The sequence below is a fragment of the Aphelocoma coerulescens genome, chromosome 4, assembly GCF_041296385.1.
Source record: "Aphelocoma coerulescens isolate FSJ_1873_10779 chromosome 4, UR_Acoe_1.0, whole genome shotgun sequence".
NCBI classification, from domain to species: domain Eukaryota; kingdom Metazoa; phylum Chordata; class Aves; order Passeriformes; family Corvidae; genus Aphelocoma; species Aphelocoma coerulescens.
Window position 1 is genome coordinate 52201012 of NC_091017.1, and position 25671 is coordinate 52226682.

The 25671-nt window shown below is 38.4% G+C and overlaps 1 protein-coding gene across 1 annotated transcript in view; it reads left to right on the forward strand.

Moving 5' to 3' along the window:
* Nucleotides 1-25671, forward strand: part of SCFD2 (sec1 family domain containing 2) — a 195928-nt gene that overhangs the window by 49307 nt on the left and 120950 nt on the right. Inside the window, exon 4 of the mRNA XM_069014109.1 lies at nucleotides 4089-4264. Within this exon, the coding sequence (XP_068870210.1) occupies nucleotides 4089-4264 (176 nt within the window). The remainder of the gene's footprint in view (nucleotides 1-4088; nucleotides 4265-25671) is intronic.

Genomic DNA, 25671 nt, shown 5'->3' on the forward strand with positions numbered 1-25671 from the left:
GTGCTCCAGGAGGGAGAGCACTGTACTGAGGCATTTCTATGGCCCTGTTTTTTTCTGCAACTGTATCAATTGAAAGGAATTGTACCTGCTTTTTTACAATGAAGAAGCCTAGACATTATTTCCTTCTCCTGTCATTTCCAGGTTTTAACTCCACATTTACAGCTCTTACCCTAGCCTCAAAAGGCATCCTTTGTATACTGTTAAATTTCACCCCACTTACAGTTGTCCAGTACTCAAAGCAATCCAGCTGTGCAGCTGCACTTTCTCCATATTAATGATGGAGCTTTAGAGCTCCATAACAAGCTTTAGAGAACACCTGTTTTGGCACCATTTATTACCAATATTTGTACTGTAAATATGTTCATGCACACTTGTTTTACCTTTTCTTTTTATACCCTAGTACTTCTCTATTGCATATTACGTGCCATCTGCTTTTGGATGTTTCTTACAATTCTTCTTTGGATGTTATCTTACAATTCTTGTAATCCTAGTGTTTTCCTACTCAAATATGGTTATGGCACAGTTAAGTCTATGTTAAATCCATGTGCATGGTAATTAATTTGTTAATTGGTTACATATCAATTTGACATTATATTCTTTGATAAATGTGCTTAAATTTTATCCCATTTTTACGTGTGATGTAAGGTATTTTCTCTTGGACATTTGTCCTGAAGCTTTTCATACTCTTGATGTCAGCTAAATAAGGTAGCTAATGTCACCATTTCTTTGACACAAATGTTAGTTTTCTCTTTTCTTAAGATAGCCTAGTCCCTGTTATGTCTTACTTTTTATCTTCCATTTATCAGAGTTCTAAAACACAGGGCCATTTCATCACACTGTATTCAGTGTCTCTTGGATGGGCCAGGTCCTTCAGTAGTGAGATTGGTCCCTAGTCTGTCATGTTTCTATTACTTCTGTAATATCCAGTCTCATTTCCTACACTATTATTTCATTCTGTTTCCCAGGATTATTTCTTTAGTGCACCAATATGTTAATTGTGCCAAACTAGCCATTCATTGTTTTTTAGCTGAATTAGTTCCCACACATCACCAGTCTGTTTTTTTTTCCCTGCTCCCCATCCTCCTATATTCTGTTAACATTTGGGTTTCACTGTGATACTTCCCGGTGACTACCTACTGATTTTATCCTCTCTGTTATACTTGTGAAGAGGCATGAAGCTTCAAAGGGTTGGGGTGATCTGTGTTTTTGTTGTTGTTGAGGTTTGTAGTTGTTGTGTGTGGGTGTGGTGTTGGGTTTTGTTTTGTTTTAATAGTCCTTTCAGTAGATGTTGTTTTTATCAAGTCCTGCATTGGGATTTAATGTAGTTGACAGAGTTTGGGACAAATGTACCTGTTTCACACACTCTGCTTGGTAACTACTAATGGCAAAGGTTATTTCTTAGACTATATGGAATTCCTGGCATTTGTGGAAAAAGGTTATCAGTGTTTTTAAATCCCTTAACGATGGTTGAGATCATGCTTTTCCTTCCCACATCCAGGAATTTAAATATTACCAAGTGCTTTGTCAGCAAATCATGTATTTCTCACAAGTTAGGCTTTGATGCCCACACAGACTTCTGACTATGCATTGATCTAGAGTTTGGAGCAGAGTATGACTGTGATGGAGCAGGAAGAAGAGAAGAGAGCAGGATAAGATGCTTACACTAAAGTCTTTTTGCCAGTAGTTGCCATGATCTGCCTGTGAACCTCGAAATCTGCTTTAGGAGAACAAAATGATAGTTGAGACCTGATGTGGTAGAAATCGATCTCCTCTTGATTTCTTAGGACCTGTCTGCCACATTGGAATGAAATGGCTTGAAACAACAGAGGGACTTCAAAAATCCAAAGGGCTGGTAGGGTTGAAATTAGATTAACTTTAGTCTGTTGTGCTGAAATCTCCCTCTGTGAGCAAGCAGCAGGGAAGATGATGAGGATTTAGGCCTTGGGAAAAGTCATTTAATTGCTGATTACCACCAATTACTTTCCCAAATTCCTTTCCTCAGCTACTGGAATAGTAGAATACTGGAACTGTATTTATCAGCCAGCTGTCCAGGAAGATCGCTATGTAGAAGTTGGCTGGAACTCTCAAACCCTGGATCTGAGTGGTTCTATGGGTACTGTAAATATCACAGATGAGATGCTGCACTCCTTAATGCCAGTACAAGTTTTGTTAATGACCTGTTAAGGTCAGGATTTTCCTTATACTTACATATGTATTGGAGTTTCTTTTGGTGGTATTCTGAGGGTGGGAAAGGATTCAATTGTTTATCTAAAATGGTGCTGAATGGATCTCAAGCTGATCCAGTTCTGCATCTGGACTCACTTTCACAAGGAACAATGTGGAACAAAACTCTTGAATTTTTTTTTAATTGAAATCAGAAGTTTTGAAAGCCCTCTTATTTTTCTGATTCAGATGAGGGAAGGGCTGGGAACTGCATGTTTTCTCAATTGAAGCAAGTTATCAGATTTTGAATATGCTACAATATATCAGGACTGCTGTGGGTAATAATGCAGTCATTATCAAAGGTATGCTGCAAGGCATCATGGACTGACATTTTCAAATCACCATGTAAATCTGCCTGACACAGCTTTAAAAGAAATAAAACAAGGCTGAAAGCTCCAGTGTTTAGTCTAAAAACACACATGGCCATGGTTGCTGTTTTAGCCTATGTGGGCTAACCGTGGAAGCCTTTTGTCAGCCCTCCGGCCTACTGAGTGGTGTCAGCTTGATTTGTGTGTTAATTTGCTGACTTTTCAGTTTGATGCTTTCCATTAAAATTCACATAAAGAGCCTGGGTTTTTGCTTTATTTAGCAGCTTTCCCAAATCTAAATGCTCTTCCAAAGACCGCCCTTGATATCACTGAAACTAAGAGGAAGAAATTTCAACATTTATTCACTGTTGGAATCATTTATTCACCATTTATATGATACTGAATGGATGAAGGCAGATGGGGAGCCTGTTAAGTGATGATATAACCAAACACAGAGAAGAAATACAGTGGCAGTTTTACAAGATTTTTCCTTTTTGGAAAAATTCTGACTAAAATGATCAGTGTTGTAAGCTATGATTCACTTAGCATCAGGACACCCTCATGTCTTCTTGGCACCAAAGATTGTCTTATTTAAGTTAAAGGATCCTCCTCACTCTATCTCATATATCCCTGCTTTTTTGGTCTGGTTTGCTTGAGGAAGATGACTTGTTACTGGCAGAGGTTTCCAGGAACCGGCCCTGGACTGTGTCTCAATCCAGACTTGCAACTAGGATGGTGTTTTGACACCTTTTTTTGCCTGCCTGTTGATGGCATGTGTGGCATTTTTGCCTATGATGATCTTCTTGGGATAGATGAGCTGCCTTCCTTCCTGAAAGAGATCCCTTCTAAAATATAAATTGGTTGAGCAGTTCAGCTGGCATTTTAACGTTGGATGGAACTAATCCTAATCCTGTAGTGTTCATCTGGCCCAAATGGTGCCCCTCATGCTCTTCTAATAAGGAGACATCTACAGAACCATGTGTGGGTGCTGGGGTGTTTATTTTCAAATAGCCAGTGAAATCATGCTGTGGTTACTGCATGTCAGAAACTGAAGAGTCACACCTTGGAAGTGTCCCTTCCAAGAACAGCTCCAGAAATCAGTTCCTTGCATCACTAACATTATTTTTTGAGTCAAGGCTAATCAAAAATGCACCCTCAGGAAGTGGTGAGAAGGTTTGAGTTTGCCATAAGGTAAAAGGCTCACAAAGTCCCATTGGACTTCTGGTAAAAACAGAAAGATTGTTTAGAAGAAGTCATCAAATATTATTTCCCTAGCTTAAATGAATGTCCCTCTTTGTCTGAAAACAAAAAATTGTATTACCCGTTATGTCACCATCTGTTGTGCATTGTTAAAAACCTGCTCTATTACATACCTCAAGGCACAATTCCTGGATGATGTAAGTCTTTGTCCTGACCTGTTGCTGCAGCCTAAGCTCCCAGTGATTGCAGCGAAGCGAAGATCAGGCCTAAAGTTCTCTATAACCTTTACACTATAATTTAAAAAATTGTTTTGCATTGGTCACCACTGAATGCTGTGTCCTGTTTCCCTTTCTACAGGCAGAGTCACCCCAGAACAGCTCAGCTCATACATTCAGCTTTTCAGAAACAATCTCAAAGCTTTGGAGAACCACTGTGGTCTTCTACAGCTTGTGCTGGCCACGGTCCAGACTTTGAAACACCCTCAGACTTCCAAATGGGACAATTTCCTTGCCTTTGAGAGATTACTTCTGCAGGTACACATTATGTTTAATGTTTTGATTTTCAATTGCATTCTGTAGCTTGTATTTGTTTATGAAGAAGTGCACTGGGATGTCTTGCTAAAGAGCTGTTGCTTATTACCAAACGGGTAAAAGGAATAGGAACCTACATATTTATTCTTTTATAGCTGTGTCTAAGAAATTTTATAAACAAAAGAGTAGGCATTAAAGGTGAAGTGTATAAGTAATCTGAATTGGGTGACAGTTTTGCATTTATATGAAGTTTCAAGAAGATGTAACTTTTAGCATTGGCTAGGATTGTTGCTATTATTATTATTATTATTATTATTACTATTATTATTATTATGTGCTTCTTGAAGTAACGTGCTGAATCAAATGCAGAGAGGAGTTTGTCACTATGTAAGTGTAAAACTTATGTAATTTGCTGACTAGATGAAAGCATAGTTGCAAATTCCATGCACCAAGAGACTGAGGTTTCTCTTGTTCACGACTGTCATCTACCCTCAGTTTTTCCCACCACCACATTTTTTACGGCATCCTGTTTGTGACCACAGTATTATTTACATACCATTTTGTATCACATTTGGATTTCTCTCAGGAAATTAAGAGTTAGTGGTATATTGAACTCTATCCTACTAACCTTTGGAGGGGTACCAAACAAAGGAGGAGTTTTTTTCTAAGAAACTAGAGAGCTAATTTCTGCTGAAGTTCACAGAAAGCTCAAAACTTTTCTTCCTGTAGTGTCTCTTCTGCCATTTTATTGTTTTAACCATCTTCTGAAACCGTAGCAAGAGGCATGTCTTCATGAGCAAACTCCTAATGAAGTTAGAGTCAGCCTTAAATGAGTGAAAACCAGATACTTCAGTAAAAGTCAGTTGTCTCTGTCTAGGTGTCCAAAACAACCAACCAATTTGACTCTCCCCATGATCTCTGGCAGCAGGGTACAATCCCTGGTCCTTCAAGAAGAATATGCCCATACTTCATAGCTTTATAGTCAATGAATTTCTGCGAGATTTGGAGAGCAAAAAAATGCAAAACTTAGATAGCAAGCTCTTGTCTAAATTAATGTTCAAAACTATTCTCTCTTGGTAACACTGAAATATTTTTGAACACCGTAGGCAACTTTCTTTCTCTAGTTAAAAAACCAAAATACACCTCAGGTAAAAGAATTAATTCCAGCCATTCTTTAGTTTTTCTGGACTGTAGAAGATGGGACTGACAGCCCATAGTCCCCTTCTCTCTCCCCCAGTGAGTCATGTCACACAGCTCTTCTCAGAGGCTGGTTAAGTTCCATCTTAAAACCAGTTCAGCTTTAGAATCAAAATAAAGCCGTAAGCTCAGTGGTGTTTTCACAACAACAGACAGCTGCCTATATAAAAGCCATGCAGTAAATCAGCAGGGAGTGGGAAAACAGAGGTAAGGAACAACCAGACTATATATTTCATAAAAAAGAAATGTTTAACAAGCAGTCTCATAATTGTAGGTGGCTTTGGATTATACCATCTGCCTTCCACCCATCATATTAAGGTAAACTGTGTTAGCCAAAGCAAACTTTCCAGGCTAACATTTGTAACTGTTCCTTAAGCACATACTTATTTTCAGTAGTTCAAACAACAGTTATTTTGAATTACATAGATTCTATTTTGAAGACAAAATCTGACATGCATTATCTACTTCTGAGCACATGGCCTGTCTTTGAGCTGTTGACAGGGGTTTGTAGGCAGAGCAAAGTGTTGAGACCCCGAAGACATTAGAGATATTTTTATTTTAAAAAAATCAACCAGGACATTGCATTGTGAATGGTTGGTACATAGCAGTAAATTAGTGCATAGTGGTACACTGCACTAAATTAGATGCTGTGATAGTTTATTTCAGCAGTACTACTGAGAAATTCTTTAGCATATTTGTTATGTTTCATATAGTTTAAAATAATAACTCTTTAAGAATCCTCAGTAAAAAGTACTTGTTTCAACATGAAAGTAATATTGTTTCTACTGTATATTGGAACAGCATGGAAGACAACTGTTTGTAAAAGATCTACTGGGACTAATATTATTAGACTCTGACAATGCAGGAATTCTGGATTTTTTGCTGATAGATGCATGTCAGACTCTAGCTGATGCTAAAGGAGATAAAGCAGTAAAAACAGCTTATGTTAGAATCTCAGATTTCCCAAAAAAATAAATCTGCACAGTGTTGGAATTTCTGTCATTACTGGATCTCTCTGATGGCTCTCATGATTCTCTGCTTAGTCTACTTCATGCTTTTCAGAAAAAAACACATTGTTGATAAGAAACCTTTAGTCTAACCGAATTACACTAAATAACCTTTTCTGTTTTTCTTTTTCTCTCTACTCCTTGATTTACCCTTTTCGGTTGCAAGCACTCAGTTCTAAAAATGGCCTGTTAGATGTCAAAATAGCCCACTTCTACTATTTTGTCATAACTAAAATCTCTACATTTTTCAGACCTATGTTGGCTCAATACATTTTTTACATCTGCAGCCAGGAAATTCGGTTTTGACTGAAGGTCTGCTAAAAGTGCAGCTGCATACTTAACACAGTGTTGTTCTCTCCTTAACCGGGATGGATGAATAGTTTGAGAGTGAAATTAGTTTTCAATGGAATCATGGCATTGACTCAAAGGAAAGAGGATCATGATCTAAGAGTAATGCATCAAAATTATTCACCTTCCCCATCACAAGTTTTCTCTGTGTTCTGCTGCTCTACCTCTGCACATGATAGAGCTTTCACTACTGAGGAGTTTTAAATGCTGTGTGAATTGAAACAGTTTGTCCTCTTTACCAAGGAGATATCCTACCCCACTGTATTTTTCATCTCTTGAGATCCTCTTTCTATTTTTTCTAATTCTGACTATCCATAAAACTGATAGATGGGAAAGGGAGCACAGACTAAATGCTGCATCACACAGCCTGTAACTCCCCAGTATTCCTCAAGTGACTGCCTTGTTTTCCTGCAAGTGAAGATTAATATTTAGGGAGTAACAAAGTAAGAAAGAGTGTTGCCACTCCATACCTTTTAGCTATATTCCTGTTCTTCTAAAATTTGTGTCTTTAATGCAGGTTTATTAAGCAGTATGGGCCCATGAAATACAAAAGCACAAGAGGAGCTCTCTCCAGAGTAAACATAATGTAACACTGTGAGAGAAAAAATACTTTTGCTGTTTCTAACATATACTACTCATATACTTACTGAGCAGGGATTTCTGCCTCCAAATTCAGCTTAAAAGTACCCAGCAGATAGTGTGAATGGGACCATAATGTGCCCCAAGGGAAAGGTCTGTTCCTCCTTGAATGGCACTACTCTAAAATTGCTGAGGTTGGGTGCTACCTCTTAGAATTGGCTGAATCCTTCTGGCATAACTTATTCTCAAGATTTAAGAGTAAAGTACTTAATAACCCCACCATTTAAATTCCAAGATTAGGGTTTTTTTCAGAGAGCTCTTCCCAAAAGAGGAAGCTGTGTTTCTTCTTTAGTATGAGGACATTCTCCTCTTTTTCAAGATGTCTGGGGTAAACTTCCTTCTAAAACTGCTAATGTACCAGCATTGTTGTCGTAGAATAGCTGGATTGCCAAAAATAAGGATATCTGGAAGATTATTAAATTCATTGTTATTATAATGTTGGAGAGGGAAATCTTGCTTCTTGAGATTTTTTGTGCCACAAAGTTTTTGCACCTGCTGCCCAGCATTTCACAATTTCCCAGTAAATTAGACAGCTTCAGCATTGACCTAAAAACCATGATGCCACCATTGGATCTCAGAACTGTTAAAGTTTTGTTTTGTGATTCTGATTAATGTCACATAATCTCAAGAGTAATTTGAATTAAATTCATAATAAATAATATTGTAAAAACCCACAAACCAAAAAATTCGCAAAATCAATCCATAACCAAAAATCATTAACATATTCACAGTTTCATCCTATAACTCAGTGGATATAATTACCTTTATGATGCCTATCAGACTAAAAATCCTTTCAGCTACCAGAAAAAAAGAGAGCACTCCAATATTTTAACAAAAGAAACTGGAATTTTTAGTCACTCCTGGTAGTAATGTAAGTGGGTCAAATACTCTGGTGGTGGAAGCTGTGTACATACACTTAGATGAAGAGCTCTTGACAGTATAGTATTTTCATGTTTAAAATTCCAAGTACCAATTAGTACTAATTTGGTGATGTAAAATTTGTCAGAATACAGTTTTTATTTTTGTCCTTGGTGTCTTGAGAAACAGAAAGTACAAACATGTTTTTAGGGAAACAGAGACTTAATGCCAGATGTCATTCCGATGTTTTTATTTTTCTTTTGGCAGAGAGTGGTTATGAGTTTAATCAATGACATCATTCTTTTTCTTATGAATATTTAAACTCACAAAAAAAAAAAAAAAAAGGAAAAAGAAGAGGAAAATTTTCAATACTGCTGAGTATTTTATATTGTAGTTAGTGTTTCAGTGGCAAGATCTAATAGCTAGGGTGTTAGTAACCATGCCATCCCGTGCTGTGATTCTCTACCATTTTTACAAATGCAGGGTACACAATTCATTACTTAATCAGGAGTGACATTATTATTTATTTGCACGTAGTAGGCTGAGCATTCCTCACATATGCATGCCTGCACAGAATCCTTTGCCAATAAATTTGGAAACTCTTAAGGCAGCTTACAAATTTTCCCTGCCTAGAACTCAATGTAGTTTTCAGACCTCTCAACTTTTCTACAGGATACAGTAGTTACTAGGTGACATTTATTGACTCTAAACTGGTAGCAACCAAGAGCTTAAGCATGGGCTTTGGTCTGCTGAAGCAAGCAGTTTGATAGAAAGAAGAGAGAAAATAGAAAAGCTTTTGGAGTACTTCCTCTTGCTCTGCAAGAATAATTCATAGGTCAGCTGTTGAGAGACCTTTATTTCTACATAGAATAGATTAAGATCAGTGACATTCTATGTTGTTATTATTTATATTGCTTATTCTATGTGTAATTTATAATTACATAGCTCAGCTTAGTGCAATAAATTTTCTTTTTGATGGCCCACAATGTTGATCAATTAATCTTTTTAGAAGAGATACTGCAACAGTATTTGGAAAGAAGACCCATAGTGTTAGCTGCCCATAATTAGAGATTTTACATTTAAAAAAATAAATCTTGAAATTAGCTCAGTCACTTTTCAACATAAAGCTACATATGGAATGAATTGTCTTGGTGGGAGTCTTGCATGATACCATGGTGATTGCAAAGGTCATCCTCTGGAATCTGGTATCTTTTGGATGAGATTGCAATTTGGACACTGATACACATTCTGTCTTACACAACTAAACAATGAAATGTAATTTGTTGATGAAGTGAAAATAGTCATATATCAATTACTTAAGCTTCCAAATTATTCACTGTTCTTATTTAGCCATCTGTTTGTTAGCCTTGCTGCATTTACACTGGAATCGTTTCCAGACCATCTAAACCCATTTGGATTCTTCCCTTATACATGCGATATTTAACTTCTGAAGTATTTATTCTACATAAAATTTATGCTAAACTTTGCAGCCTTTCATAAAAACTGGTATATACCAGTCCTGAAATAGTGTTGCTTCTTGATACCTGTCTCACACGGTCTCAGTTCATTCATTTCTTTTGCTTATTGAATGCCTCCTAGGCTCATGATGCCTTGTTTTAACAGGAATTCAGGTATGTTTATGTGGTTTTTTTATACCTTTCTATAAAGCAGAGCCCTAAACTGCTGGAGGCATCTTAGTACTACAGCAATACAAGTAAAACAGTGAACTAAGTTTGAGGAAATGTGTCTTACTTCTTTCTGGTTTTACTTGCACAGGACAGGCTGAGTCATGCATGAAATGTGTTTTAAAAAGCACTTTTCCTAAAACATGGCAATTGTCTCCAACAGACTGGACAAATGTCATGGCTTATTAACCCACAGAAAAATGACATGTATTATTTTGGATTCAACAAAGTGGAGGAGTCAAGCACTCTTGGCAGCAGCATCTTTTATATTGGAAGGCAGGGACTTGTAGGCAGTGCCTTTTTAGTGGCTTCTGTAGTCACAGGTAAGCAGTGCAAGAGTGCAGATTCCTTTAGTTCATCTTTTTGCCTCTTAACTACAGAAATCCCATTAGCAATGCCCATTCATCAGCCTCCTGATGGACAAGTTAATTGTCAAGGTTTTGCTGAGTACTGAATCAAGTGTGCTTTTGTGGTGTTAAGTCTCTGCTAATAAGCTCATTAATTTGATGTTAATTGTGTGTTACTGGCAGGCACAGTCGTATATGAATGGAGATGGGGAAGCAGACAGCTCCGTTTGTATTCTAGCATTTTATTTTGTAGCCACTTCGTTCATTATGCTACTCATGGTTCTTTGATAAAAATACTCATTTGGTGTAATTTCTTTAATACTTTCAGTCAAAATGGTTCACTCAGCTTGTCATAGGCTACGTTAGAAAGGCAGGGGGTTTATTTTAAGATGATATGTAGGATTTCTTAGCTAATAATTCTAATTGGATTTTGCCCCTTTTTTAGAGCCAGACTATTTACCTTTGGATTTTTTCTGCTGTCACTAACTATACTGTAGTCTTTAAAGAAATGAGCATTGCCTTATTTTCTCAGCCCATGTGTCCTCCCTCCCAACAGATACTGTTGTAATAATAATGAAGCCAACACCACAAAGCACAGTGTATAATGAGAGCTTTATTCATAGGGACTGCTTATCTTTGTGTTTCTTAGCTCAAAGGCAGTAATCACCTATCGAATCTCTTATCTGCAAACCAGTTTGATAGTGCCAGCACTGTCTATCTGGGTTTGAGTGTGATTATAGTAGTCTCTCAGTTTGGTTTTTCTTCCTTTGGAGGATATATTTGATTATTTGCTACAGACTGGCAAAGAGAAAGCAGAGAAACAACACAGCTGAAAACTAGTGAAAACTTTACTGTGGGCAATATCCAAAATTAACAGTGGAGCTGCCACATTGCATTTCCTCCATCTCCCCACCTTCATGAGTTATATTAACTTTCAACTGGCCCCCATGCTTCCTTGGATCAGATATTTCTGAGCACATGGAGCATGCATAGACATAGAGGTGCACATTATTTTCAGTAGAAAATAAACTATATTCTTAAATTTGATTTTGCTTATTTGATGGAAAACAAGGTGGTGTTAATTTTCTGAGCTTTCAGGCAAGCTGAGATTGGGGTGGTCTAGGACTTAACTTCTTTTCCTGACTTAAGATTTTGTCTTTTCGTGGTGAAATGGAGCTGGCAGTGTGTTGGAGAACTCACAAAACTCTGTTGTTTTCAATGAAAACCCCATCCCCAAAGGAAGCTGTCATACATGAAATCCCTATTTGTGCTTGGTCTTTGCATATTAAGTGCTTTAATTAATTTTGAGCTTAACATTTTTAAATTGAATGTTAAAATTAACCCATCAGCCCAGGTACACAGATCAAGTTTTTATGGTCTTCCTGTGTTTAATGTATACTTTTACAAGTGTTTTAAGACGTGTTGGATGTATTTTTTTTACGTTTTACTTGTATCTTGGTTTCAAGGCAGATTTTAAAAAACCCCAGTTGCAACAAACAGCCCAGCCCCCGTAAGCACCTGACCCTTATCTCAACTAATATCACCCCTCTGACCAGGAGGAGCCATTGGTGGACGGAGATGGTCTGTCAAAGGGAGAGCACCTTGAACCAAAGGGGTGGGCTGTGGGCGGACTGTGGGCGGAGCAAAAGTTATAAAAGGGAGCAAAAGACAGACACGCTTCTCAGTCTCCCTTCCTCTCCAGCTTGCTAAGGCAGTGCTGGAGAAACCTACCCCTTTCTAGGGGCTTTTAGAAATAGATTTCTTTTTGACCAGCCTAGACTGCAAGTTTTTTTTCTCTACGTGAGGTTCAGAGCTGCCTTAAGCCAAAAGCTCCTGAATCCCTGCGCTCCTGGGGCATACTTCCTGAGCCACTAGGATCCCAAATTTTTATATTTTGTTAGTTTTTGCAATTTTTCAATTTTTCTGTTTTAATAAATTGTTTTAATTTCTACAAAGAGTTGTCTCATTCCTCACAAAGCTATACAAAAAGACACTACTACACAACAAGCTGATTGTGGCTCAGGCCAGCTATGGAGCCATGGTAGATTTTTGTTCATTATAAATTGTTGCATCATTGTTTGTAGATGTATAGACTTTCTTGGTATTGTTTGCTCATTTCCAGTAAAGAAGGCAGGCTCAGCTCTCCTTGTCTAGGTTAGAAAAGCAAGTCATGTTTGAAAGCAACATGCTGATTTAGCCAGCAAAATATTAGTGGAATTTTACCTCTGCAGTAGGTCATGAAGAATAGATTTTAAAATCAAATCTGGCTTGCCAGAGTTCTGCCTGTATAGTACTTACTGCCAGGCATCCTTTTGGAGTTGACCAGTTAGCTCTACTTAAAACAGAGTTGTTGTTCTAACTCTTCCCTCTTAGAGAGGTGTAGAACATTAGAATTTAATCAAAGAGGTTACTACTACATCTGCTGTCCCACAGGTACATATAACAGACAAATGACTCAACCTACTGGGTGTTTCCCACATATTCCTGAGTTCTCTTGGGAAATGAAGAGAGATTTTCCTCTAGGGATTATCTTTCTTTAGATTTTCTCTAGTTCACATCTCTTCAGCTAAATTACCTTACATTGCCATGAAGTTTCTCTAGGGACTCTCAGTCTAAAAAGATGCCTTTTCAGAAGTCTCCCCATTTCACCCCATGGCACCATATTTGAACAGAAGAACATTAAAGTTAGCATACCATAGACCTGGAAAAAGTGGATTTATGCTCAAATCTGCCTGCTGGCTGTGGTGTTCCTGGCTTGGCATGGAGCAGTGTGAGGGCTGATACAAGACTGTAACAAGACTGCTTCATTCTCATTTGTATCCCACCTTCCCCCAAAAAGCAAAAGGAAGTATTTGCTCCACACCTAGAAGTTGCCTACATTTCCTTATTTGATACGCTTCTGTAGCACTGTAGTCTCTGTGTTTACCCTTTTGTACATTTAATAAGAATGCTTTGTTAAAAATGTGGTAGGGATAGGACAAAAAATTAAATTTCCCTCTGGATGTCCCCCTGTACCACCTCATCCCAGATTGTTTGCCTTTGTGTGCCTTTAAAGCAAATAGCATATGATTCTGTGAGTGTTCCTGTAATTTAAAGTAGTCATGTTGCCTGCAGAAATGAAGGGTACTGTGCACACGTAAAACTTGGACGGTATTTTCTAATGAAATGCGACAGCCCATTTGTGCAGCTGTGTTTAATAAGGCATGAATACATTTAACTGCTGTTTATGTCCTCACACTGGTTGTTTGAAGTACAGAAATGCTGTACATTCACATTAGGCAATTCAGTATAGAAATCTAACTTGGACTGACTATTGATAGGAAGTATTTCATAATTTTGTAGCCGGTTAAAACATATGGTTGGAGTTACAATAAATAAATTACTTGGTCTGTAAACCATTGCTGTTCAGCACAACTGTCAGGTTGATGTAGGTTTATCATTCAGGAAAATAAAATGTAGATAATGGATAAGTAATAAATGATAGTCTGAGTCTCTAGGGAAGGGAAAAGTTTCAAATTCTTTTTAACGAGGGCATTTGGAAGGGAAGAGGAAAAGGTAATGTGCCAGAGATGAGAAACTCTCCAAACATGACTTAATTCTATCCATCAGTTTTACTTCTAGTATTTCTTCCCTACCCATCCTCAAGTCTAGGGGAAATGAAATAGCTGCTAAGCCATAGGCAGCAAAGGATTCAGGCATGCTTCATAGGTGCATCTGACTTGCCTTGCACAGTACAGGTGCCTTTTCTGAACGGAGCAGAAATGTTCTTCTCTGATAAAAAATAAGGTGCATTTTCTTTCAGTTTTTATAAAATGTCTCTGACTTATCTGAATTTCTGAACCCAGTATTCTGCAACACAGAAACAGAGATGGGACAGTTGAATTTGGGAAGATATAGATACTGTATTAAGATATCTGTAACTATTAATAGCTGTAGATATTAAATGTGTCTGCTCAGAATATTGTTTTCCAGTAATAGTATCAGAATGTGGTTAACATAAAGGATCCCTGAGGAAGACTGGCATGGATCCCCAACTGCCTTTTTATTAACGTATATTTTAATTATGGCTTTGGTGTCCCTGCTTACCAGGATCTCACTGGCATGATTTGTTTTAAGTTCTGTTTGGTTTTGAAAGTATATTTTTAACAATAATTCATTCTTATTTGTTTTAACAGATATGGTTATAAAAAAACTCTGCAAGTCTCTGCCTACACCATAAACAAATAATATTTAAAGAAATATTTAAAAAGCTAAAGAACTACCTAAGGTTCATTATCTCTAATGGACAGTAGCCTAATTCTTCTGATTTTAACTATATGATACATAGGAATAAATTTCCAAATATATGTTCTTGTAGCAAAAAAAAAAAAAAAAAAGGTGAAAGCTCTCTTATCTGTCTTACTTAATTTGATTATCATGCCTCCCTCTGTGTAGGTTTTTTCCCCAGACTGTAGGTATATTTTCTGACCAGGTTATTTAATTTCTGTCACTCCACAAAAAAATACTCAATGCTCAAGGAGTCAGTACACAACATTCAAGTACTCTGAATTCTACAGTAGTTCTGGAGAGCTTTACAACAACTCAATTAGTACCTTCTGTGTCCTCTTACATGCTGTTCCTCCAAGCTTGTCTTAGTGAGACCTTGGCTTTTGCCACAGTTGTTGGAAATTTGTGCTTCTTCTCTGTACCGTGGAAGAAAAGGCTGTTTGAGAAGCTCACTACTGTAGGAGAGAAATGGTTCACAACATCTCATTGCATCTGCAGAGGTGGCAGCAGGTGCTCAAGGACATATGGTGCTGCTGCTTCCAGGGAGTGTCACTCACTGGCATGGGCCAAGTTTGGCTTTGTCTACATGCTGGTTTAGTTTCATCTGCTTGTTCACTGCAGAGAAGAGGTTGAATATACTGAAGATATATGTGCTCATATCTAATTCATAGGGGTCTGACAGCAAGCATTGGCAACAAATTTATAGGTTGGAAAGCCACCATGTGTTTTAGGGGACATAATAGCTGGGAAGTCTGTTAACAGGTTGCAAAAAGTCAATGTTTTGCTTTGGGTTCTGATATCGTTGTTTTTGAGCTACATGGAATGAAATTTTTTCTCTGTATTAATTCACCCATGTAAGACTGTTGGTTTGAACTTCAAACGTCACCATCTGCAAATGGTTTGGTTGCCTCTGTGAAATTAATTGTTTCCTAGCCTATCACTGTGTGCATATGTGTTTTATCCATAGCCTGAGCAAGATCTCCTTTAGAAGTGATCAATAGCAGAAAATGAATTGTTTCTTTTCTATCTGATGGGTAGACTTACAGGAGTAAAGATAAGCATGGAGTGGTGTACCTCTTCTCATTATGTTTCCCTTCTGTAAGTTAAAAGAGGAGACACACTTTTAAGACATCGCTAAACCACTCTTGCCTGGCACTAGTTTTCTTGTCCTTTTCCTGCATGTGTTGTTCATAGGAGTTTTATTTTCATAAAATACATAGAGGCAGAGGATAACTTTAAATCTCTTAACTCTTACTGGTTTTCAGTAGGTAATGGCACAGGAATGGAATTTCTTTGCATAAAAATACAAAAGCTAGATGCTGTCTCACACAGGGAGAAACATATTTCAAGCAGATGGGCTCTCAAATAATGATGGAAACAGCAACTCATGGATGACCAGGTGCCCAGTTTTTCTGTCCTGAAGAACTAAAAATAATTTACATATTTTTGTTTTTGAAACATTTGCATGTCATCTTGGTGTGATTACTGGCACATGTTGTATTGATTCAACTTTATTGTCGCATTATTCTCTCACACTCAAGGGCCACATGTGCTCCACATCTGGTGAACATTGAAAGACCTTTTGAAAAAACATCACCATGTTTTTGTTCTTAGAAATGCTTATGACAAATATCACGGTCTTGCAGCTGCTTCTGCTATTGGTTGCAAACAGGATGCACTAGGCTGTGCCTACTGTCCAGTTACAAAACCACCAATGATAACATAATACATTTCCTGTTAACTGAAGTGATTAACTGCTTGACTATTGGTCCTTGTTCTTTGCACTAGAATGAACTGATAGTAATGAACTTTTTTATAGTTATTAGTGCTAAAATGTAATCTTGCTTTTTAGGGCAGCATGCTTTAAAAACCGCTAGCGTAGTATTCAATGTCAAAAGTCTCCAAGAAACTCCTACTTAAAATATTCTGGAAAATGTTGAATGTTTTCCGACAGATCTTCCAGTGCTGTTCTGGTTGGTACATTGCTCAGTGCATTTTATAGTGTGACTGCATGAGTATTTACCATGCTTCATGACAATGATGTTGCATTCATCGTGAACATCTGATGGTGTGAAGTACGCTCATTGTGAACACCATCTGTTTAGAATATACGTTTCCCCGTACCAAACCAGTTGCATGCAAAGAAGCTTGCAGTGTGCTTTTCACACATTATTTATTATGTAGGGCAAAGTTAGACATTATGATTAGCATCTTCTTACATTTCACCCTTAGGTGCATATTACATAAAATCTCATTTGGAGATACCTAAACCCAAACTCAAACCTGAAGCTTATTTAGTTGGGCTTAGTATGAAGGAGAAAATATTCTCCTGACTCAATAATGAACTTCATTTCTCTTTTGGGACTTGACTTCTGACACAGAGAGAAGGCCAAAATAAAACCCAGACTGAGTGAGGGCCCCGACTTAAACCTGCTTTTAATTAAGCCTTGTAAAGAAGCTTTTCTGCTAAAACTCTCAGGTTGAAGAGTTCATGAAAAAAAACCTTCTTGTGGCTTATGAACAGCCAAAGTGGGGACATTGAAACATACATTTCTAAATAGTTTAATCCAGAAAAAATGCAAGTGAGAAAGTCCATATCATTTATTTAATGCAGTTTTTATCAAATCACTCCTTCTCCTAGTTATTTTCTTTTTTCATTATTCTATGTGTTTCAGTTAAAATTTAATGCTTCTACAAGATGTTCTGATATTAACAAACATGAAAACGAAATTGTTTTGGTTTCCTTTTTTTCCTAATTGCACATAAATCTGACCCAGTTCAGCTGGACACAGTTACAGGGCGTTAGACATGTAATACACATTTCAAATCAGAATCCTTGTGCCAAGGCAAAGGTCAAAGTAATTTTCTTGTTTGTTTGTTTTTAAAGGGATTAAATAAATGTAGTTTTACCACAATGAAAATGACAGTGTCCATTGCTCAATTATGGCTTTGAAGTCCACGTTTAAATGGGAGAAAACAATCCTGTCTGGGTCAGTGGCAGGGATAATTTCAGAAGTAAAGGTTGTGTGTTTCCTGTGCAAAACGATGCTCTTTGTGCAAGATGTCTGCTAGATCACTTGCACTATCAACCTCAGACAAGAGCTTATACCACCTTAAAATAAAGCTGTGGCTTCAGTGACAGGCTGTAAACAAAAGGGGTGGGATACAGTTAATGGCAGGAGTGCAGTGCTAAAGAAAAATAAATAATTCCCTTTTACTTGCAATTGGCAATTGCCCAAATGCTGAAATATCATCAATCATCCTTGATGACGAGATGAGATCATAAACTGAATGAGGGAAAATAAACTTGAATTTAACTTAAATTGTGATTGGCACAGTAAAAATTAACTTTCACCCTAAAAAATGTTTTCTTCTTCCAAAACATTTCTAATTGCTGCCCTTCCCAACTTGTCCCCACCCATTGCAGAACTTCCAAGTGCTCCTCACTGTTGGTAATGTCATCCTTCCATGTCTGTTTCAGCATGTGCTTTTAGGTTTTTTTATTGAGAAGCAAGCTGCTTCTGCATTTCTTCCAAAAAAAATCTTCAGTGTAGTCTTCATATAAATACTGAACATCATGTTATTCATAACCTCATAATTCACCAGTCTAGCAGCTGAATAATGTAGCAGGCATAGAAGACTGAGAAGCAAAGGATGTTATACAGACCAGGAGAGCCATTCTGACAAAAATCTGTTGGGGAAAAACTTCCTGAGAAAAATACATAGTTTCTTTTTCAGTTCTTCACACATCTACAGTTTATTATGAACAAAATACACACTCTAGGGAACATTTATGTAGTGTCAGGAAAATTGACTTGATATTTTAATTTTTACAGCTGTTTGTGTTTTGCACCATGATTTTAAAAAAATTGCCTATATCATATGCCTGGGGAGAGTTGTTTGTTCTTCACGAGTGGATAGCTTTAAATATGAAACTTAAGTTCTGGAAAGTTGGAGATTTGGTAGAAATAATAGTAAAATTCCACCAATAGTATGAAGTCCTGACATTGTGAAGTCAGCTTTGAAGCTGGCAAACAACAACATTATTTAAAAGATAAAGCAGCGTATTACAAATATTGCAGCCAGGCAATGATCATTACTGATTATTTGAAAAACATCAGATGTGACTGGAAGAATCAGTTTGACACTGATTTTGATAAGCAATAAGCAAAGAAATGTTGTAGTTTTAGACCATTGGTTTAAAGGCAGTGTTACATCCTAGCTGTTCAGGGCACATACCAAGTAAGTTGAGAATATCAGTCTCATTCTTAGGGGTCTAATTGATGCCAAATTGGCAGAGATTGAGTAGTACAGGAGCTCAGGCTACCCTCTAACCTCCTGAGCTTTTGCATACTTATGTTATCAGTTGTGTAGATAACGTCATTTGCTTCACCGTGCTGTCAATGTGGTCTTTGCTCTAAGATGAAAATATGGAATTTAATTAGTAGCATGGGCTTGGGTTCAGGCACCCCCTGTGACACCAGATGTGTAAAGTGAACCTCTGATGATAATTAGTGTGTATTACTGATGAGTGTTGGGAACAAACTATGTGAGCGATCTTTTTGATAGACACGCTGAGAGGTTGGTTTTTCCCCCTTACTAAAAAAAAAAGGCATAAATGCTGACTTATAATTGCTCTGATTATTCTCTGTTAAAATGGATCAGTCATGCTGTTTGTTTATTTGCATAATAAGATTTGGAGGGAAATCTGTTCTAGACTGAGTTAAATTTCTGCCAGCATGTGACGATGCCACATTATTTTATGTGGAGAGAGCTGTAAGTTGAGAACTTGTGATTTTGGAGGAATGTCTTTCGGAGGCTCGCTGCTCATTGCAACTTAGAGGGATGCAGCCAAAATAGTATTTTAACATTTTTTCCCCTGTTATACGTGTCAGTTTTTTTGTCTGTGTTGGCAGGAGGCTCAGTTTGTGGATAGATGTTTATCCTTTTGTACATTATCATGTTCATGTAATCATTCTTGCCAGAAAGTGGGAACAGAAGTACCGAAGGTTTTGAGACACACAGCGTAGCTTTGTGGACGTGGAGGATTTAACAGTAGTCGGTAGGGCTGTCCCAGTGGCCAGTGTAGGGGCATTTGGATGTGAGAACTGTGGCTTTGTGGGAGTGCTATACTGTTGTCAGGAGAGAGAAATGTGGCTGCCATGCACATGACCCTTCAAAGGCCGCAGTGTCTTTTGAAAGGACCAATAGTAAAGGTTAATTGCAACACATTGTTCTGGAGTATTTTGTTTAAAATTTGCTTTACTGAAGTTACCACATATGTTCCTTGAGTGGTTCGATACAGAGATTTAATAACCTTGTCTTCTAAATTTGTGGTATATTTAGATGAGAAAGGTGGCTAGTGGAACGTGTGACCTCATTCAAGACTGAGAACGGGTGGAGTGGTTCTTTATGTCTAATTCTCAGTTATTTTGCAGTTGGCTCGGAGTTTGCTAGCCTGTGCTGAAAAGAAGAGCTAAGAAAAGATAGTTGTGCTGGTTCTGAGGAGAACATCTTACAGCTGAAAGCTGAGTCAGCTCTTTCAAAGCCCATTGATACCTCAATCTCAGGATAAAGAGTGAGTTTAACATCCCAGGAGTCTGAAAATTTTTTCAAATCAAGAGACTTTATCTATTATTTTGCTATTAACATCAACAAAGCTGCCTTTGCTGTGTGGTTTCTACATTCCTACCTGCAGCATCAGAGCCTGTTCTGAATTTCATGGCCACAGCACTAAATATTCTACATTTCATAGCACTCTTTGTAGAGAATGGCATGAAATACTGGCTTTGGTAGCTCACCCTTGCTCTTTTCCTGATGTTTGGGTTATTATTGGTCTTCTGGTTGTTGATTAGTTACCTACTAGTTATTCTCAGGTTGAGTGTTTTGCTTTTATTGCGAATTTTTTATTGATCTGTGCCTTGAGGATTTCTCCTTCTTACCAGGATTTTAATGGCTTCACACCAAAAGTTGGTAGATCCATGTATTGAAAGGATAAGGTTATGTTCTGGAAGATTAGGTGAGTAAGAAGTATAACCTTCAGGCATCTTCTATGAATTCAGCCCTTCAGATTAAATGTAAAACGTTGTTCCTGTAGTAATCTAGAACTTTAGCAAGCTGTTTTTTTGGTAAAAGCAGTAAGATTTAGGTGAGAGATTTCAGATTTTTTTTCCTGATAATAATTTCTTCTTTCAGTAACAGCAAATATATATTTTTCATGTGCTTCACTTAATCCATGTGTACCGAAAAGTTGCACGTTTTAAATGATCACTAAACTAGTAAAACAATCACTCTTATTCCTCAGTGATCCTCTGGGAATCTGGTACCAGAAAGAAAGATTCCAGGAGTCAGTTCCCCTGCAGGAATGAGGAATTCTGATTACCTGTTTCAGAGCATTTGTCCACTCCATGGACTGGTTTGAGTGTCAAGATCTGGCAAAGACATTTCACTCCCAAGGGAAGTGGAAGCTATTGAGGCCAGTGGGTAAATTTAAGTAGCTTCATTTTTCTTTTCTAACGCTTCTGCTGAGGATTATCTAAGCCCTCACAAAAGTTGTGCTAAATAAAAGGAAACCGTTGCACTTAATGTAAACATTTGCCTTTAGTGGGTAATGGAACATTCACATCATCTTTCATTTTGGACTTGAAGTATAGCAACTTCTGTTTTTTCTTCAAGGAATTTGGTTTGTCGGGGAAACATCTGGTTTATGTAAATGAGCAGGGAATTCGACACACGAGAAGATGATTGCGAAGTAGCATCTATGTGGTCTCTGCATCAGTCATTCAGTTACGTTTTCAAAAATAAACAACTATTACATCTGTAATTGCTGTCCCTTTTTCAGTGTGCCGTGTTAATGAATATGTTTTGCTCCTTCGAATTCAAAACAAATTTAAAAAAAAAAAAAAAGAAGAAGAAGGAAAGAAATAAGTAGAAGAGAGCGAAGCAGCATGTCCGCAGCAGAAACGACGAAGCAGGGTTTTCCCGATGTTGGGTAATTGCTGCGGAGGGTCGAGTTCAGCCCGGCTCAGCGTTCCGGGCGGCGGCTCCGTGCCCGCGGCGCTCCACCAGCGCCCCCTGCAGGGCGCGGCCCTGGCCGTGCCGCCGGCAGCCGCTGCCTCGCCTTGGGCCGCAGGCCCGCGGCCCGCGCTCCAGCGTGTGCCGCCCCTCCGAGAGGCCTGCGCTTCTCTTTGCTCTTCTGCGTAAAGCGAGCTAGAAAGTCACCTCTACAAATTCAAACGCAGAGAAACAGTTCTCTTCTCGGCCATGTTTTATTAAGATGGTGTTCGTGGCATTTCTCTTGCATGTTTTCTGATGTGGAAAAGCAAATCAAAACCCACTTATCTCATGAATCATTGTTAAAGTCAGCAGTAGTCCTCTGTGTAAAATCTGCCAGTAAAAGCCAGGAGGATGGGGATTAAACCTGGAGCACATTAAATTAGTTCCAGTCTATCCCAAGCAGGCTCTGCATTGCTTGCTTAGGCAGGCAAAACGGAAACAGGCAGTTTATAACAAGGGTGGTTTAAAAACCGTGGGGTTCATTTGAAAAAGATTTATATCCCTCACTTACATAAACATTACAAACGTGGGCTGCAAGCAGGAGGCGAATCTTTATCGAAATCTCTTTAAGAGCTTTTTCATTGTGAATAAAATGGACAATGTGTACTCTTATTTGAAGATTCGTCAGTATCTGTACACTGATCTTTTTTCAATGCCCTTGCTAATTAAAATACAACTCAGGGTAGAACAGTGAGACCACCAACCAGTAGTTTGCTGGGGCCTGACAAAAGTGGCGATGACTGAGGTGGCAGAGGGAAATTATTTGGAGGCAGAAGAGATTGTCCTGAGTCTAGTTTAGGTTTTTTGTAGTAGTTATAAAAAAAAAAGAAAAAAAAGGTGAAATTTTCAAGAGAAACAACTGTGTCTAGATTTATCTCCACCCACCCCCTTCCCTGGTGGATGCTGCTGTTCTTAAACAGTAGCACAGAAATTTTGTGGGGTATGTGATCTTTGCTGGGGTCTGCAGTACTGTCTGCTGGGAAGATCAAAATGTTTGCTCCAGGAAAACTAGAAGTAGTGTGGGATGTGAGGGTCCCAGGTGACGACTGGAGTGCTACTCGCATTGTAACATTTATGGGTATTTTAATTGTGATGATGTTGTTTTGAAAGTCTATTTTTAGACGGATTAAACATGCATTAGTGCAATTAAAAATTTTATTTTTAGTAATAGGACAATTTTATTTCTAGCTGTTGCAATGCCATTTTAATGTATTTAGAGTACGTTATGAGAGTTGTTCAGATCCTGGATTTAACAGAAAGTGCTTTTCATAGTTCATTTTGATGTTAATAAACAGTGTCTAAAAGAGCTTTGTAATCCTAGTCTGCCTTCCAAAATGCGATCCAAGTCTCAGATAAATGATTTAAAGTATTTTGTGCATTATAATATATAACTAAGGTCATCTGGATTCTCTCAGCAAACTAAGGTGTCTCACACCTCCTTTTTTTTGCTGCGATGGTGTCTCCATATGGAATATCACTTATGACCCAAATGTCTGATTGTCATGTCCTGGGAGCGTGCTGACAGATGGCTTGTTAGAAAAGTGGAAGCTTTCGGTGCTGTGGAGTGAGTTAAGAATTTTCTAGTAGTTCTTTAAGAAGAAATTTGGATTTTTTTGCTATTATAGTGGTATGAGTATGCTACAGTGGTAAAGGTTGGAAGCACTCCCTTCCTGAGGTGTGGGGAGCCAGATAAGAAGGAAAGGAATTATATCAAAATGCTGTCTTTTCTCTCTTGTAAGAGCTGTGCAAGAGAGACTGTGAGATATATAGACATACCCACACTGGCTTTTGAAAGAAGAAGCCAATTGATAGTGAGCTCTGTCGTGTGACAGCTTGATGGCTATTGATGCTCACACTAAATAGGTTACAGCAGGCTCCAGTGTGCCTCTGTTGTATTGGTGTCAGTGTACCCTGACTCACAGTGTAGGTGGGGGCTGTAAAGGGAATTCTCAGCTACACTGAATGTTATTTCTTATACCCAGGACTCAGCATCAGGCTATCAGAGCACTCACATTAACATTTGGTAGCATGGGAAGCTACCACTGCTTACAGGTATATAAAAGCAAGAAGCTCACTTTTGGACTTGGAGCTGAGCATTGATCTCCAGAGGATCAGTCTAGTGCTGACCATGACTTCTTTCTCTGCTACCAAAAAGCACAATGGGTAACTAACTAAAAAATATCTTGGAACCTCACCTTCTAGCATATACAACTGAATTTGTGGGGTTTTTCTTTGTTTGTTGGATAGGTTTGGGGTTTTTTTTTACACTGCACATAATAACCACCTTTTTATGCCTGTTAATGGAATCTGAACTGTGTTGTATTTCAGGACGTTTTGATACTTCTAAAATAATTTTTTAAAAAGTAGTTAACATAGAAGTAACTTAAGACAGGTCTGGTCTTATCTTTAAAGCTGGGGGGTTTTTTCCTCGTTAAAATGAGGTGGAATATACATTTGCCCAGATCTTCAGAGTGAAACTTGGAGCATAAGAAATGCTTTCTGCATGAAGCAACTAGGAAATACATATGAAAGTAACTGAAAACTTCTGAAGTCCTTAAATGTTTGGAATGACATGCATGATTTAAGTGTTTTTAGATATTGGGACCAGATGTCCTGTGCTCCAGTCATCTCCCTATGCACAAATGGGATATCATGAGGGATAGCTATGCTGACTCAGGCGTTTGGCTGAGTGGGAGGGAAGTCCCAGGGGGACAAAAAGTGGGATTGTTTTTCTAGTTGTAGTTCATGCTGGACAAACGGATGGGGAGGAGGTGTGGCAGGAGCAATCCGTGGCAGCCAGAATGCCCTCACATGGCCCTTGCAGCTGGCAGTGGGAAAGCAGTCTGACGTCTTTTCCACCCAGAGAGAGCAGCCAACAGCAAAACCACTGCTAGTGCCACCCAGCTGGCCTGGCTCCATGCAGGGATGATGGGAACACTGAAAGGAACCAAAAGAGGAGAGGACTTGCCACATGCCAACCAAAGGATGGACACATGGGCCAAGAGGCAAAGAACATCATGACTGACAAGCAGGTGTTGCTGTGTTCTCTAATAACAAGCATCCTAAAAATTCATATACCCACTCACAGGTGTGCCTAGCCCTGGCTGTGCAGCCTGCTCACCACTGCAGATGAATACCAGCACAGAAGATTCCTGCTCAGTTAGGGAGCTGAAGAAACAGTTTGCAGGCACTTGAATTAAATTGTGCTTGAAGAGAGAGCTATTAGCTTTTAGTGCAGGAAAGCATTTCCAAGATGGGATGAGAAGATTAAGAAAAGTGGGATTTCAGTAGTGTTTCACCATAATTGTCATTTTGCCTATGCCTGTATTTCACTTGATGTTTAATATTAGATAAATGCTGAGTAGTCGTCGTAACTGCAGTTCACACGTTTATAGGGAAAAAAGTGTCCTTTTCTTTGAAGTATCACTGTTCTGCCATCTGCTGCTCTCTGAAAGATGGTAACCTGATTAGGTTTTCATGGTAATAGAAAACTGGAGAGGAAAATTAAGGTTTTAACCTGATATATTTCATAGGATGGAATGAGGTATAGTTGTATAATTAACCTTTTTTTATTCTCCCCAACCTGTAGAGGGGGAAAAAAATGTTCTTCCTCGTGCAAATCATGCTACTGTGAGCATCCTCCAGTGAAGATGTTCTGTGAGTGAAAGATTCCTTCCACACACAAAAATGAACCAGGCATTCCTAAGTTATAAACTTACTTATACGTGTGACATCTGCCTTTAATCACCATGAAAGCCTGAATCCTGCTTGAAGCATAGTGAGCCTTGTACAAGGGCTAGAAATGTCAGTACTCTATTGTGATAACATTTACTGTACTGATTAACAGCTGTGGTGCTTTGCAGTGGACTGATAATCTGCCTTCACATGTCTTTGTGTTGCCGTTGTGTCTCCTTCCTGTGGTTCCAGCTGGGGCTGTGGACACAGCAGTGGGATCTCCTCTGCAAACCTCCCATGTCCATATATTTTTATGTATTATGTCCTTGTCT